The 17,917-nt window shown below is 42.6% G+C and overlaps 1 protein-coding gene across 9 annotated transcripts in view; it reads right to left on the minus strand.

Annotated features, from left to right (window-relative positions):
• Positions 1 to 17,917, minus strand: part of Ttll5 (tubulin tyrosine ligase like 5) — a 247,553-nt gene that overhangs the window by 42,328 nt on the left and 187,308 nt on the right. For all 9 annotated transcript variants that reach the window (XM_055592889.1, XM_055592892.1, XM_055592890.1 and 6 more), the window contains one exon: positions 7,118 to 7,332. In XM_055592889.1, coding sequence (XP_055448864.1) covers positions 7,118 to 7,332 — 215 coding nt within the window. The remainder of the gene's footprint in view (positions 1 to 7,117; positions 7,333 to 17,917) is intronic.

A 17,917-nucleotide genomic window follows, 5' to 3' on the forward strand; every position in this document is an offset into this window, starting at 1 on the left:
TGCCAGATGAGGTGACATACACCTTTTTTTTTTTTCATTACAATTTATTCACTTTGTATCCCAGCTGTAGCCTTCTTCCTCATCCTCTCCCAATCCTGCCCTCCCTTCCTCTCCTTCTCTCATGCCACTCCCTTAGTCCAATGATAGGGGAGGTCCTCCTCCCCTTCCATCTGATCCTAGTCTATCAGGTCTCATCAGGACTGGCTGAATTGTCTTCCTCTGTGCCCTGGTAAGGCTGCATCTCCCTCCAAGGGGTTGGTGATCAAAGAATCATCCACTGAGTTCATGTCAGAGACAGCCATTGTTCTTCTTACTAGGGAACCCTCTTGGACACTGAGCTGCCATGGGCTACATCTATGCAGGGGTTCTAGGTTATCTCCATGCATGGTCCATGGTTGGAGTATCAGTCTAACAAAAGATCCCTGGGACCAGATTTTTTGCTTCTGTTGCTCTCCTGGTGGAGCGCTCCTGTCCCCTCCAAGTCTTTCATCTCCCCTTTCTTCCATAAGATTCCCTTGCACTTTGCACAAAGTTTGACTATGAGTCTCAGCATCTGCTTCGATACCCTGATGGGTAGAGTCTTTCAGAGGTCCTCTATGGTAGGCAACTGTCCTGTTCCCTGTTTTCTCTCTCTTCCGATGTCTATCCTGTTTGCCTTAACGAATGAGGATTGAGCATCTTACCCAGGTTCCTCCTTCTTGATTAGCTTCTTTAGGTGTACAGATTTTAGTATGTTTATCCTATATTATATATCTCATATCCACTTACAAGTGAGTATATACTATGTGTGTCTTTCTGCTTCTAGGATACCTTACTCAGGATGACCTTTAATCTCAGCACTTGGGAGGCAGAGGCAGGTAGATCTCCGTAAATTCAAGTCCAGCCTGTTCTACAAAGTGAATTCCAGGAAAGCCAGGGCTACACAGAAAAACCCTGTCTCAAAAACTCAAACTCAACTCCCTCTCCCAAAAAAAGACATATATGTTTAGATAAACCACCCAATGTTTGACAGTTTGGCAATTTCTCTCTGTAAGCCATGAGCTTTGACTTACATATTTTGAATTTATAATGTTAAGTACATACACATGCTTTTCAAAAACCTGACCAGTGTCACATATGCCTATCCACCTGAGTTTGATCGTTTGTTCCCTGGAACCCATGTAAAAAGCTGGATGTGATGGCACACATCTGGAAGTCCAACATTCGCTCCCATAGCAATGAGAGTGGAGACAGGTCCCCCCACACCATAAATGAAATAAGAGTAGTTTTGAAGAAAAGGAGAAAATAAACAGGGAGGGACTCCGTAGATTTAGCTGAGAAGTTGAGGACAGGACAGAAGATAAAGATGCACAAAGGCAAGAGATTAAAACCACACCAAAAAGGCAGGATCTGACTCAGGAGGGCTCAGGGCACTCAGCAGAGCTGGCACAGGTGCCCGGAATAAGCTGAGAAGCCTACATTTTGGCTCATTTATTTTAAATCTTTCTGTACCTTAAAATGAAAATGATGCAGATTGTGAATTTATCTTGGAGTGCATCTCTGACCATATTTCAAATATAACTTTTGGTGTATATAATTCTTATTTTCGTATAGTCTTCAATATGACTTTGACACAAGTTACTTAAAATAATGCTTAAAATTTTCCAAATTATTTGGGCATTTTGTCATTTTACTGTAAAGTGGTCAGAAAATAATTTTTGTCTTTTTGAGAACTGAAATGTTCCAGCCTTAAAAACGATTCCATTGGAGACAAAGCGGTTTCTCTAGTGATTTTTAAATTGCACTGTTCAAAGCTCTGTGTGGGCTTGTGAAATCCAATGTACCTTCAATTGTGACAATTCTCTTTCTGGAAGGCATTTTTTAGGAGGAGTTTCTCTTTCTTCTAATATTGTTTTTTTTTTAACTTTTGTACACATACTTTCTACCACAATTTTTTGATGACTGTCTTTGCGTCAGGGATTCACTGCTTCCCTGTGCCTGGGCTCGAACTCATGGCATTCTCCTGGTTTGTCACAGGTAGCTCTGGAGCCTGTGCAGCTGGTCAATGCTTGTGCTTTCTCTGATGCCTTTAATACACTCCACTTTTAAAGTCATAAGAATACAACTAAAGTGTTTGCTAAAATGCTGTTCTCTCTTATACTTAATTCTTTTAATCTGTTCTCAGACCCAGCAACTCTCAATATTTGCTCATCTTTAAAGATGAAAGCCTTAAGAGACGCAAAGTGAGGGAGGGAAATCTGCATCAATCATATTACCATTTCACCCAAAGCAGGCAGGGAAGAAAGGTAATGTTTTTTAATCCAATGTCCCATGTATGAACCACTAAAAGAAGATCCATCATTCTATGAGTCGCATAGTCCTTATCCATGCACAACTATTGTGACTTTTGATGATAAAGACACTGGGCTGTTTCTCTGATGTCACTGTCCACAAAAAAAAAAAAAAAAAAAAAAAAAAAAAGCAAGCCTTAAGACTACCCCAAGCTGCTACTCAGGCCCAAATGAGGAGGGCAACAAAGGGAAAACAAGAGAATCTAACCTCCTGACTGCTTCCTTCCCAGGTCCAGGCTCTGTCCCAGGGTGAGAAGGGACCGTGTGGGGTGTTCCAAGTTCCCCCTCATTTTCCAGATTGCACTCTCATAGGAAGCCATCTAAAAGCCTTCAATGTTGTTCTTCAACCCAGTCCTTCCTGGGTAGCACCTAGCAGGAATTCTCCACAAGCTCTGCATCAGAGTGGCACTAACCCTCCCCCCTTTTGAGTGCTTCACCAGTCCTAAGTGGTAAAACTGGCCTAGAAAGGAAAGGGGTGAGTTCCTAAGTGCTTACTTTGAATTTTCCAGAAGCAGTATTTTGGAATGATTAATCTGCATTTGCTGTACACATGCAATTTAAGAGGGCTAGGGGACTGCTGAAGTCAGTGGTCTTCTGGAAAGTGTGGGGTTAGCATTCTGGGTGCTAAGAATGCCAGCTCTGGCTCAGTCACCTGTGGACCTTCCTATACTTGAGGCCCACATTACACCCCCATTCCTTTACCTTCTGGCATGAAAATTTTACTATTACTAATTACAATGACCACTTTCACAAGTACACTGAGAACTCCCTAAGTAAGGATGGATACACAACATACTCAACCATGTTTCTTCAAACCTCATAATAAAAGATTGAAATCAACAGACAATGGTTAATCTACAATACAACCCCGGCTACACCCACAACAAGGGGGTTTGGACCACTACAACTCCTGCCCTAGAGTCTTGCACTGAGTCACGTAAGGAAAAGGCTCTAACACACACATATATACATGTGTTAGTGGATATGTCTTTTTATATTACCCTGACATCTCTGAGCATGTTTCATCATACTGCTGACCTCAGCAAATGCTCAGACCACATTGCTGATATCTGGTTTGACAGGGCTGCTCAGCTCTTGGTGCTGGCACAGTAGAGCACTTAGTTACCTTTAAAAACTCCCACCAAGGTCGCCTGAGGCAGAGTGACTTAAGTACTGTACTTCAGTCTCTGCCTTCCTCCTTTTCCTGCCCTTCCCCTCCTCCTCTTTCCTTTCCTCTCCTCCAGAATTCTATGCCCACCCTGGTAATGCTTGCTTTCTTAGAAGAAGTTTCCCAAATTACAACCACTTTGAGCTAGTTCATTCAAACCCATCATGAGCCTGTCCGTTTGCCTGGCAATCTTTAAGCTCCTTGGTTCTGTTTTTCCATATTTCTTGGGAAATATGTGTGATTCTGGCTCTGAAAACTAAGGTCATGAGGAAAAGCAGTTCAGATGCACTTAGTTGTTCACAGCTGCCACCCCTTTTAATTCAGTTATTTCTTAGAAAAAAATGCCACAAATACTTTTGAAAGTAGAAGGTGAGATGAGCACTAAATTATATCGTTTCAAGCGTTGGAGGAAAATTAAGAAAGGTGATTGGCCCTATGTAAACAGCTAAAAACAAACAAAGGGGAAGGGAGAGAAGGAAGACTGTCCACTCTCTTCACTGAAATGACAAGTTATACCTAAGTAGAGTGGGGGTATATGAATTGGTAAATGATAACAAGAACTGCTGGACCAAGAGAGGACCAGAAAAAGGTCTGTGAAGCAAGACTAGAACACAAATGCACTCATAAAGATGCTTTCAACTGCATCAACAGACCACAAGCTATTTTGGCTAATTATTCAGGAGGGCAGTGGTTTTTGTTTTATAGATGGGAATGTGACTTAAGTATTATCATAACAAAACAGGACTCCAATGTTTTGATTTTTATCTCCTTTTGCACCCAAATCCAAATGACATTCCATCTTTGATGTCCTATTGTTCTTCAGACTCGGCCCCTGGGATGTGGAAACTGTGATGATGCTCTTGGGAAGTGCTTCTGTCTGCCCCATGCCAACCTCGGTGCTAGGAGAACCTTCAAGTTCAACCCAAAAGCGCAGGGCTTGGCTCATTACAACTTCTCACAAGTGTGTCTCTTGGGGCAACAGTGGCATTCTTGAGTGTGACTCAGTCCTGCCAGCCAGAATGAATGGCTCACGGTTAATCTGAGCTGAGCGAGAATAAAGGCTCTACCACCATGGGAGCGGAAGAAGCGACACACTTTGCAGAACACAGTCAAAAAGCTGCCTGAAATTTTCTTGCATGTCCTCTTACTATTAGATGTCCTCTTGCCATGTGATACTTACTTAGCTTGTACTGTGGAGTACACATTGTATTTGTGCTCTGAATTCACTTCTCTAAGATCCCTTTAGCCAGGTACTGTTGTCATTTTTCTGTTTTAAAGTAGGAAACTGAATCACAGAGCTATGAGAAAAAGTTGATAGATTGGCCAGGAACAAGAATCCCGCCAGATGAGCAAGAGCAGACTGAGTGGTACTCAAGATTCTCACTCCAGGAACCATGAAAAATTTTTGTGGATTAAAAAATGACTGCACTGATCCAAATAAAATATAATGTTTAGCTGACAGTCCTGTATTGGTGGCAGTTTCACAGTCTGGGGTAGCCTTCAAATGCAGAATGACCTAAGCCTATAGAAGGTAATGATGGTAACAATCAGCAATGCTAGTGGGTACCTCCAGACTGTCTGTGCTGTCCCTGTAACTTCTTTGTTAAGTGTGAAATTAATGCAATTGATTAAATCAGCCCAGAAAAACAACAAAAGTTCACTATTTTCTTTGAAGTGAGAAGAGGGTTCAACTCATAAAAACACTTGCTGTGCAAGCCTAATGACCTGAGCTAGGTAGGTCTCTGGAACCCTCGGTGGCAAAAGAGCAACCGGCTCTCCCAAAGCTGTCCTCTGACCTCCACAAGTATACCATGGTATGTGTTGGCCCGTTCTCCCTCCCTACCACACAACAACAACAACAATAATATTGGAGAAACTCTATTTGGCCTCTGTGATACCAGGGCATTTTACATGCGAGAGAATGTTAAGGTCTTCACTAGCGCTAACTTAGCCCCACAGACTTATGCTAGTTTTAAAGGCAAATTGGAAACTATTTGCTGGAACAACGCCTCACAGCATGCCTTCTGATGCTTGGATTATATTTCTTAAATTCTGAAGAAATCTTTGCTTCCCCCTTCTGTGCATTTTTGATGCTGAGCTGTTTCCGGTTTTCCCACACTGCTGCCTGTCACAAAAAAGAAACCACAAAAATTCAGCAAAGTCGAATTTGCCCAAAGAGCTGCAATTCCACCTTGGGAGTCTGCAGGGCTTCCCTGCCAGCAGTGAGTTCAGGGCAGCAAGCTGTACTTTCAAAATTCCAGCCCTGCTGCCCAAGTCCAGCTCCTCACTAGCACCACCCAGGCCCCCAGGCCCACACGGGAGAGTTCACAAGGAACATTTCGGCAGATTCAACACATGCTTTCAAATGGTTAGCTGTTAGCGTTTCAGACTGCAAGAGAGTGTCTAAACATCCATCAGAGGATGATTAAAGCTCACTTAGTTCCTGTTTATCCACTTACCTATGAAGTAGGTGATTACAGCCCCATTACGACAAATGAAGAGACCAAGACCAAGTGATTAAGTAACATGCTCAGCATGGCAATCAATCAATGTATAATGAGGTAGGAGCTCAGTAGGCTGGGTACAGGGGCTACACTCCTCAGAAGTTCACTCTATTTTCTGGTGCAGGGCAGGAGGGGCACACAGTTTCTTTTCTGTCTTTCCACTAGCATTCACCTGTAGCCTTCCCACTGTCCTTCTCTCCGGCTCCAGAGAGTGCTCCATCACTACAATGCATAGCAGGTGCTGAGTAAATATTTGCTGGGTAAATGAATAATGGCATCAATATAGTTAAAGAGAGCCACATGGAATTGTTTCCATTCAAGTCCACAATTTGATTCACCCTCCAAAGGGGAAAAAGCAGTAAGTACATGTTCTGAGTTTCTGACAACTAAAATTAAGCTTGTGAAGGACAAATGAGGAGGAGTCTTAATGAGTAAGAGCAATAAGTAAAAACCCCTAGGTATCCATCCACAGGCAGAAAATGCCTGTATCTCTCAGACTTTGGTTGGGTACCTGGTTTTAAAATGGAGAAAACTGCTAGAGCAAACACCCTGCCAATCTATTTCTAGTTAACTGACTAAAGGGCTGAAGGTAGAGGAAGGACAGTGCATGCCAGGCACGGGGCTGTTGTTTTTAGTATAAAACAGGTGGTTTACAAAGGGCATCAGGAATACCACTGCTACACAGTTCTTTGATTAATGCTGATGAAGTTAACCATCTAAACACCAATGTGCAAACAAAGGGAAAAGAGGGCTGAATCGGACATGAAATTGAAAGGATCTGATTTTGCAAAGTGAGCAAGCGGAGACACACTTGAGGGAAACACTTTTACCTCCTTTCTCTAAGCAGACAGTCCAGGACCGTTACCTGGTACACTGTCTGCAGCCCTGTCAGGGGCCAGCATAGTCGGTTAGCCATTACTGGGCAACCTTAGAGCACAGTGGCTGTCCCTCCCAGAGGTGAGAGCCCAGATACTTCTCGGGTCAATTCCTCCCCAGGAGATTTCAATCTGTAACTACGGCAGTGTTTCTCGTCAGGTGTCCTGAAAGCTTTCTAGTGAGTGCTGTTAGGATTGGTGTGACACTGGAAACTGCACGAACCATCACAAATAACTTACTTGGAAGCCCTCTGGGATGCTGCCTTTCTGAGCACTTGTTTGTGATTGGAGGTGGGCTTGGAGACCAAGGTAGAGGAACCTGGAGGTGGTACCACTTTTTGTGGCAGGGTGTTTGGCTTCTGCCCACCAGCTGTGGCACTTGAAATTCTGCAGCCTGCACCGTTATTCATTGTCCACAAACTGGAGTTAGGCAGTGTCTGGCTGCCAAAGATTGCCTATAAGGAAAAGAAAAAGAAATGATCAATGGAGGGCTCCTTCATCACTCCTGCCTGAAGTGATTTGTAATGGGGGGCTCAAAGAAAAAGGGAAACTGTTAAGCAAGTTTAAGGAGAAGCTTCCTTAAGGTTGTCAGGACAGATCATGATTCAAAGAAGAGGGGTCTCTTAAAGAAGAGTGCCAGGGGCTTTTGAAAGCACACTGACTCAGAAATTAGAGCACCTAGGCGCTAGGTGTTAGTCAATACAGATGAATGAGAAAAGCATTTGGTCTCTCGGTTTAGCTCCCTTCACTGTTCATTCAACTCAGAGAGTGTTTAATGAATGTCCTTCTGGGTCAGAGGAAAACAGTTTGGAAACCTGGCTGGGATACTAGACCACTTCAGGACCCTGAATCACTGTCCCAGAAGGTCTGAAGATTGGAGGAAGGTGACCTGGGCACCATGACAAAACGGTTGGAGAAACGAGGCAGGAACAGAAACTAGGAGCCACCAAGCCATGCATGACCCTGAGGGCTAGTTTCAGAATCCCAACACAGTAACACTTCACTGATCTAAAATTTAACCTAAGATGTAACGTTTGACAACACACAAAATAAGTTCACTACATGAACACATCATATGATGAATACAAAACTGACACTGGGTACCTTCTGCAGGAGGTAGGCCTACAAAAACCCAAAGCACCCACAAAACGTGGCAAGTGCCACACAGTCTGTGGAAGTGAAGGTACTTTTCTTTCAAATTGATGCTTAGTGATAGTTTTTCTTTTTTCTATGTATGTGTTTGTGTTTCTGTAAGGTCATGTAACGTATGTGTAAGGTTGATGCTGGAAATCAGCCTTGATGGTTCTTCTATCTTAGTCATCTGAGCAGGGCCTCTTAATCAAATTCAGAGTACAGTGATATGGATGCTCTCACTAGCCATCTTGCTCTGTGACCCTTCTGTCTCTGTCTCCTGAGGCTGAATGACAAGCTAGCTAAAACTCTACCTGGCATTATGTTGGTCCTGGGAATCTGAACTCAAGCTCTCACATTGGTAAGGCAAATGCTAATGCTGAGCCATCTTTTCCCAGTGCCATGTAACAAAATTTTTATTTATTTACTCTTATTTAACTCAGTAGAATTAGTTGTTATTGGTCCTCAATAGGATAAATACTGCTTTCAACAGGCATTCATTGTGAGAACTTTAATTGTAAAGTCATATTAAGTGAAAATAATGACCGACAAAATAGAGTACTTTTTAAATAAAAGGATATCCTGAAATTGACTTCCACCACTAGATACAACATGTAAAGACAGATGGGTTAATGCTGTCTCCACATGAATGGACCTGACATGAAGGGAATGAATGAATGAATGAATGAATGAATGAATGAATGAATGAATGAAGGGGAACGCTTTCAGGAAACAGCAACTTTTAAAAGCCTGTACCAGAATTATTTTGTTTTTTTGTAAGTTATATATAGAAAAAGTTTAAAAGATGACTTGAGAGGCTGTGTGCATGACTTTGGGGGATTTTATTTTGGGAACTGAGTCCCAAAGTCTGGCTAGGGACTCAGGCACTCAGTGACAGGGACTGAGTTGAGGAGTCTTGTTTGGAGTGACTCTGTTGATTGAAATGCTTGACCGGGAACAGAGGTTTATAAGACAAAGAACCTGACTGGTTCAAGCCACCCGTCTGCTGTGGCTCAGGTTGGCCACAGTAAAAGACAGAGGGACACACGGACTGTGGGAAGGGTGGCCTTTCCTTTATTTGGGCTGGGGCTCAAATGTGGGTCTGATGCTCACTAACTGGCCTCAGTTATTTAACCTCTCTGAGCCTTAAGTCTCTTGTAGGTACTTGTAATTGCATTGCTGGACCACTGGAGGTTAAGTGAAGACTGTAGGCTAGGCATTCAACAAAGGTGCCTGGACATTAGCCAAAGCATCACATGTACATGAACACACACACACACACACACACACACACACACACACACACAGACACTCAACACACGCTCATTCCTTCCCAAACCTCTTTCTTGGTTTATGGAGGAACCGAAGAGCACACCTACCTGTAATCCTGTGCTAATGGTAGTTGGTTATGCATTTTTCTAACATATATTTTCTGGTCTTATGATGATGCTCACTAGCTGGGAACGCAAACTCTTAAAATGAAAACATATGCTTAGGTTTTCAGGTCATAGTTACTCAATTCTTTCTGGCAGAAATAATCTTTTCCTCTTCTGAACATTTATAAACATGTATTTATGTGGTTCTTATCAGAGTCAGGCCATTCTACCATGTACGGCAGCCATTTACAAACAAAGTTTTCTTCTTTTCTAAACACTACACAATGAAAATGGTTGGATTTGTTTGATCATTCTTTTTTCTTTTTATTCGTTTGTTTTTCAAGACAGGGTTTCTCTGTGTAGCCCTGGCTGTCCTGGACTCTCTTTGTAGACCAGGCTGGCCTCAGATTCACAGAGATCCACCTGCCTCTGCCTCCCTGAGTACTGGGATCACAGGCATGTGCCACTGTGCCCGTCTTTTTTTTTTTTTTTTTATTGCTTGTTTAAAAGTTTTTTAGAAGGAGCACATGAGTGTGTGCTTGTGCGTATGAATGCACATGTGGTGGCTGAGGACAACTTTGGTGCCAGCTAACCCTTAGGTAGGCAGTAGGGAATGTGGGCTTCTCATGCCTGTGCAGCTAAGACTTGACTTGCTGGACCACCTCCCAAGTCCCTGTGATTAATTTCTGTTGTACCCAGAGTGCCCGATGCTTAATAACATTCACACCACAAACAGAGAGTGAATGCACACAGAAACACTCAGCGGCAGAGTAGCTTTTTGCTTGTCTGAGACAGGGTTTCTCTGTATGGGATTTGGCTGTCCTGGAACTTGTTCTGTAGACCAGGCTGGCCTCAAACTCAGAGATCCACCTCCCGAGTGAAGGGATTAAAGGCGTGCACCACCTTTGCCTAGCTGCCCAGCTCTCATTTATTTATTTATTTGTTTGTTTGCTTGTTTATTTATTTATTTATTTTTAAAGTAACAACTCAGGGCTGGAGAGATGGCTCAGTGAACAAGAGCACCGACTGCTCTTCCAGAGGCCCAAGGTTCAATTCCCAGGGCCCAAATGGCGGATCACAACCATCTTCAGTTCCAGGGAACTGAACACCTTCAGACATACATACAGGCAAAACACCAATGCACATAAAAATAAATATGTAAATTTTAAAGCAACAACTTGATTTTCTAGTAACAGGCATGTAGACCTGCATATGCATATAATGTTGGGGTAGAGCCTTTTTCTAGATTTTAGTACCTAGAGTGTAGGGTATATATTATATCCAATTCTGGGTATTATTATATCCAATTATATACAAGTTTTCTGCAGATCCAAACGAAGGACAGTTTACTTTTCCTAAGTGCAAATTCTCTGCAAGGTCCTTCCAGAGCAAAATGAAGTATGCAGAAATTCTTACTTAGGTTAGGCTGGCCTACACATTACCACATCTCCTTTTCTTTCTAGTAACACTGTTCTGATTCTGTCCGAATAATGCATGCTCACCTTAAAACAGTAAAAATTATACTTCCTATTTCTCTTCTACTTAAATACAAGCACACGGCACAGTTCTGGACCCTGAGGCATAGGCAGAAGTGCAGGGTGTGGTTTTAGGGCAGCTCTTTCAGAACTGACAGACCGTGGATCACAGCCTTTGCTGACACTGCTCTGCTTCCCGCTAGATAACCTGGGAAGAGGGGGATGGACAGCCTGCCAGCGGGGGATGGAATAGGATGAACAAAGTCAGTAGGTTTGCTGAAGACAGAGCAGAAGGAGCATGGGCTTCTGACGGCACCACGGTGTCTGGAAAAGCCGATTTCCACAGATTTCTAATTACATGGGGAAACCCCTCTAACATGCTTAACTCAGTTACTGGGTAGGGAGAGGTTAGCTGCTACTTGCAGATAATTGTAATCCTGATTTAACTGATTCTCAGTCTACACAGACTCAACTTACTTAAGCTTTAACACAACAGGCATAGACTGTACTTCAGGAAGCACTTTCTCCAGTAAGAAAGCTGTGGCCTGTGGTCTGATGACCACACTCGATACACTCAATGGACAATGAAGTGCTCGCCATTGTGTATGGTGACATATGCCAGCTGACATCACATCAATGTTAGACTCAGCAGTGCGGACAAGTCCCTGGGCAGCTCGCTGAAGCTGAGGCTAGTCAGGACAAGGTTAACACAATCGCATCCGCTAAGAAACAGCCTAGGAAACACTGGGGGCTCCTTAAAAGCAGAACTGTGAGTGTGCTTAGACTCTAGGCTCCCTCCCTCTTCCCTGCATCTTGGCTTTAATTCTGCCACTCTACCAATCACAGATTGTGGGGATTCTTTCTCCTGATAACCATGTGTAAAAAGACAGAAGTAGTAGATGAAGCTCCTTCTCAAGACACAAGAGGTTCAGATACACAATTATCAGCAATAAAGGGGTGATGGTGGGTGGCTGTCATGCAGGGCATGACTCCAGCTGGGAGTCAGAAGTGATTCTATTGGCCTGCTCAACATATCCGTGTCTCCTGCTGCTTTGCTGGGTGCAGAAAACAGCCATACCACAGCAAGGAGACTCAGAAAACTATAGCTTGAGGGTTGGCATAGCCCCAGGCAAAGGACTGGAAAGGTCCTCCTTTTCCCACAGCACAGGGTGCTCGTGGGTGGGAAGGAGGGGTTTCTGATAGAAGCACACAGGCTGCCACTGGAAAGGTCACAGAAGTCATGGGGGAAGCAGAATCTGGCCTCTTACTAGAAAGATAATGCTGTTCAGAGATTAAGTTCTAGGAGGCTTTAATTTTTTTCTTCCAGAAAAAACACTTCTTTTGGCCTTCACTTAGGCTGGCCTATGATAGAGCAGGGATCTCTGCAGTAGAAACTCTCAATTTACTCCTGGAGCACCAAGGGAGGGGAAGCAGCAACATGCCTCTGTTTGAGCAGAGCAGCACCGGTGTGTCCCTTTCATTTCAGAGGAGGAAAGATAGTAGGTAGCATTTTCTTTACATCACATTTTGACCTAACTAGGATAAAATGCCCATTAGTGAGCATAGAAAGCTACTTCCAAAAGGCTCCTCTGTGGCAGCTCACAGGCAGGGATGGTACAGTTTCTTGCACAATAGATAGGGATGGTTTATTTACTTATACACTCAAACTACTATTCACACACTGCTCTACCACCAGGCCGAGAGCTGTTCAGAGAAAAAAACACTTTACAACTTTTGAGAGAGCTTATGATGCTCTAGAAAACCTTGGAGCCAAGGTGAGGGTAGGGAAGCTGTTTATATTTTGGCAAAAGCAAGCTTCTAAAAGGCCTTTGTTTTACAGCGTATGCAGTTTTTGGCTGTCTTCCACTCACAATGTTTGTCAACTGGGACAAGACTCAGGACTGAGGGAAAGAAAGAGCAGCTCTTGGTGCTGCTGTGCTCTGAGCAGGACCATGGCTTGGGCAAGGATGGAGCTGAAACCCAGAAATGCTACTGTTTGCGTATGGAGGGAGACCACCACACAAAAGTCAGAGACAGGATACTGAGCTACCTAAGGTACAAGAGCACATCCTTCCATTTCTAAAAGCAATGAACAAGGAAGAAAGCCTCAATGCTTCTGATGACTTACTGTACAGGAGGCAGATACAAGTGCTTACCCGAACAGAACAACTTTGAAATTCATATCATCAACCAGTGAAACAAGTATGCTTCAATAGACAGTCCCTACATTAACTGCATTAACTGATATCTGAGGTGCAATGAAAATAATTAAAACCAGATAACTGAATGTACTTATAAGCCCCAGACTCCTCATAGCTAGCCAAACTGGAGATGCTATTTGTCTTGGAGTTAAAAGCAACTGACTTGGGCCAGGGCCGCTGTGCATGACTACAAGGAAGATAATTTGCCCTAAAATATCTCATGGCTTGCCTAGCTTCATCAGCAGCCCCATTCCAAACCTAACAACAGAGGCAGTTGCTCAGACACAGGGGGAGGGTGGTGTTCGGGTGGTCACTCAGGACGCAGATGACTAGTGGTTCTGCTTTGCTCTCCACTTCCTTCCTTGCTCCCTCCATGCCCAGCACTATGTGAATACAATGGCACATGCACACAAAAGCTTGGCAGGCAGAGGGTTCATCTTTCTCAAAACACTTGAGTTTCTTTAACACGTGTTCATTTGAAAAGGGAAAACTGTTAAAAGTCAGCTCCAATTCTACTCAAGGATATACCTGCTAACATCTCACACAGAGAAGATATTCTCTGTGTATATATATACATTTCTAGGCACTTACAGAAATGGGAACACATGACATCTCATGTTTTGAGACCAGCTTTCTTGTCATATCTCTAAAGGTAGACCTAATGTTTTTAATGATTATATATTTTCTTTTTAAAAATTATTTACCTTTATTTTATGTGCATTAGTGCTTTAATTGCATATATATCTTTGTGAGAGTGTCAAATCTTGGAGTTGCAGACAGATGTGAGCTGCCATGTGGGTGCTGGAATTTGAACCCAGATCCTCTGGAAGAGCAGTCAATGCTTCAACCACTGAGTCATCTCTCCAGCCCCTTGATTATATATTTTCTATATGGTTACCCGTAGTTGGTCTTTATTACTTTATGGGTCCTTCTTTTTCCCACCTTTTATTTTCCCCCCAACCGTTTCACCCCCTATCACTAGAAAGAAGAGAAAGGGGAGAAAGATAGAGATCTCTGAATCAAAGCAACAAGCAAAGAAGAAACAAAAGGAAAGAAGAACCCACAAAGTAATAAAGATCTGACACACCTCTGCTAAAGCAAGAGGCAATCATAGCTACTGTGCACAGTCCGAAGCAGCCCGAAAGCTGTGTTCACACGTGGATTAAAATGAAAATATATTCTTCTAATATTTCTGTGTTTTTAAAAGTAACCAAAGTTCCAGAATTGTCACTACAGTTATCAAATCTGACTTAAGACCAACAGTAAAATATTACACAGCAACATGGGATAGGTTTATAATTGCTAGTCATATAAGTAAAGCTGTAACATGTTTAAATAGAATGATAAAAACAGTATTTCAAATTTTCATTATCCACTTTGAAAACACACATACACACACACACACACTGGCTGAGATTATGGTGTGTGTAACTCAGGCCTTCATGTTTGCTTGCCTGACAGACTGGGCTATCTCCACTGCCTTCATATTCTTTTGCTCCAAAGCTTTCCTTTTGTTCCTTGACTTTCCTTTGGCCATGATGCAGAAATGGCATGTACTCTATAAAAGGTCCACCATAATGTGATAATGATGCTGTTTTTCCTTCTACAATTTATAAGGCAGCTCTGTCTTTGGAAATATGTGTTAACAATTTACAGATACTATTCTAAAGAATATTCATTTTATCCTGGTAGTAATCCATTTAAACTTACTCTCATATTTCTCTCTCTAGCAACTGTGAATAAACTAATTATACATCCCTTTTTAGTTGTCCAAATAAATAGCTAATTAATATTTTATGAGCCTGGACCTTCTCCCAAGACACATCTAATTTCATCTTAACCAAGTTCTACTTCTGGGAGAAGCACAGAAAGTTTAACTAAATCTTCCAGGTTGAAATTACAATACTATGTGCATTTAAGGTCTGGTGAAACATTATTGATATAGCCAAAATAAAGAGGCAACTTAACTATTTACTGATGAAAAAACGGAAAAAGAAATGTGGTACACATAGATAACAGCATATTCTTATCCAGTTAGAACATTCTATTTTGGAAATGGACACTTCATGTGTGGTGGGAACATTTTCTCCACATGCTATAGTTTCGGGTGCCGGGTAGGAGGAACAGGAAAACAGCTTTTGAACTCACAGACTGTGGCCCACTGGTTAGCACAACCATGATGGCTGTGTCCTGGAGAGGCATAACCCCCAGGACTATGCGTCCTGAGGACGTCATGCTGTTATGGAGCACAGCTCTGCTTGTTGCCCTGTGCTCAGCACATCCCTTGTAGTGTGTGAGTTGTATGGAAACTCTAAGGGGGCGTCCAGCCCCTCACTGGCCAGTAGCACTGGCACTCACAATAATAATACCTGATCTCTTTCAGGCATTGCTGCTGGAGCAGATGAATGATTCAACCACCATAGAATGTTAGCAATAACCACTACCCTAGAAAGAACTTGGAAAAACAGATTGCTTAGCAAGGTTAGGTGAAGATGTTTTTGTCAATGATGCGGATAAAGAAAACCTAGGAAACAATTTGAAGTTCAGAAAAGCTCATTCTTAATAGCTGAGCTAGGGACTTTTTGAGGTTGGTGAGCAAGAACTATACCCAACTAACACTAGCAGATGTGACTCACTGAAGCTGGGCTTCAAGGTGGTTGATTTCTTGTACCCATTTTGCCCTCAGCTTCCTGATGTGATTTAATAATTGTTAATGAGCAGGTGTACAGCTTGAGGATTTAAAGTAGAAATGGCTGATTGTTTTGTTTTTTCAAGACAGGGTTTCTCTGTTGTAGCCTTGGCTGTCCTGGAAGTCGGTCTGTAGATCAGGGTGGCCTTGACCTGAGATCCGCCTGCCTCTGCTTCCAGAGTGCTGAGATTAAAGTCCTGTGCCAACACCACCCAGCTTATTGGCTTTTATATAAAAGTTTAGGTTTGTGATTCTTTTAAGTTTTTATAAGATTACTTTTTAAGATACTTGGTTCTTTCTTTGTAGCCTCAACTTACAGCCTGTTGGTAAAGAAACTCTGGCTGTGAAATTACCTTGCTTGCTCCTACTTTGTAAATGTATAACAAGTTGCTTAGTTACAAATGTATATGGGTTCTAGAAAATAATTTTATTTATTTATTTATTTTTAAACTTTTATTAATTACACTTTATTTACTTTGTATCCCCCCATAAACCCCTCTCTCCTCCCCTCCCAATCCCACCTTCTCTCCCCCTTCTTCACACATGCCCCTTCCCAAGTCCACTGATAGGGGAGGTCCTCCTCTCCTTCCTTCTGATCCTAGTTTATCAGATCTCAGGAGTGGCTGCATTGTCATCTTCTGAGGCCTGGTAAGGCTGCTTCCCTCATCAGGGGGAGGTGATCAAGGAGCAGGCCAATCAGTTTATGTCAGAGGCAGTCCCTGTTCCCATTACTATGGAATCAACTTGGACACTGAACTGCCATGGGCTACAATTTGTGCAGGGGTTCTAGGTTATCTCCATGCATGGTACTTGGTTGGAGTATGAGTCTCTGGAAAGACCCCTGTGTTCAAATTTTTTGGTTCTGTTGCTTTCCTTGTGGAGCTCCTGTCCTCTCCAGATCTTACTATTTCCCACTTCTTTCATAAGATTCCATGCACTTATGCCCAACAGCTGGCCATAAGTCTCAGCATCTGCTTTGATAGTCTGCAGGGAAGAGCCTTTCAGAGGCCCTCTGTGGCAGGTTCCTAACTTGTTTCCTGTTTTTTTTTCTCTTCTGATGTCCATCCTCTTTGCCTTTCGGGATGGGGGTTGAGCATTTTAGTCAGAGTCCTTACTTACTCTTGATTAGTTTCTTTAGGTGTACAGATTTTAGTAGGTTTATCCTATATTATATGTTTACATGAGTGAGCATATACCGTGTGTGTCTTTCTGCTTCTGGGGGAAATAATTTTTTTAATATTTGTTTTTCACCTATAATACATAAAACATTTGATCATGTGAGGGTACTGGAGCACATGTTTTTCTTATGTATACTCATTGTAATTATTCACTTATGGAAAAAGAGACTGTAACCACACTGTAATGTTTGTACTGCCTGAAAGATTTTGCTGGGATATATAAGCTGTGGGAGAAAAAATAAAGTTGTTGGAAGTCAATCTTCGGAGTTTGCTCCATCCACCTGATGTGTGAATGTGTATGTATGTGTGTGTGCATGAGCAGGTCTTCTTTCTCCTTCTTTCCTTTTCTTAGATGTTAGCTACCTTCAGTAGCAGGCCCTACCAGAAATATGGCCTGCACTTGCCACCATCAGTGGAAACCTCCGTCTTTTCTGGCCTGGAGAATCAAGCTTGTTACCCTCAGAGAAAGTCTGCTGGGTCATCAACCAGCCCCCTATCTATGCCCTGCCTCAGTGTACCTTGTGATGTCAAAGCTGGTCTTTGATACTACAGTATGGATAAAACTTAAGAATGTGATGCTAAGCGAAATAAAACAGTCACAGAAAGGCAAGTCCTACAATAGCCTATGTATATGAAAAACGTGAAGTAACCAAATCCTTGGTAACAGAAAGTAAAATGGCAGCGCCAGCTGATGGGAGGAAGCAGAGGAAACATTGTCGGTGAGATTTGAGTTCCTATCCCACATCAGGCATGTGCTGTAGAAATCTGCTGTACAGCGAACATGCACAGTTAACAACACTGTACTGGACTGCCAAAATTGCTAAGAGGGTGTATTTAATTTATGTGATTTTTACCACAATGAAAAGCTATGCTGAGAGCAGCTGAAATTTTTTTCTTTTTTTGAGACAAGATCTCATTCTGAGGCCAGGCTTACTTTAAACTCTGATACCCACCTCTCTCAGATGCCCAAGCGCTAGGATTGCTCAGTTT

Source organism: Psammomys obesus, unplaced genomic scaffold (assembly GCF_907164565.1).
Source record: "Psammomys obesus unplaced genomic scaffold, mPsaObe1.curated_primary_1811, whole genome shotgun sequence".
Lineage (NCBI taxonomy): Eukaryota > Metazoa > Chordata > Mammalia > Rodentia > Muridae > Psammomys > Psammomys obesus.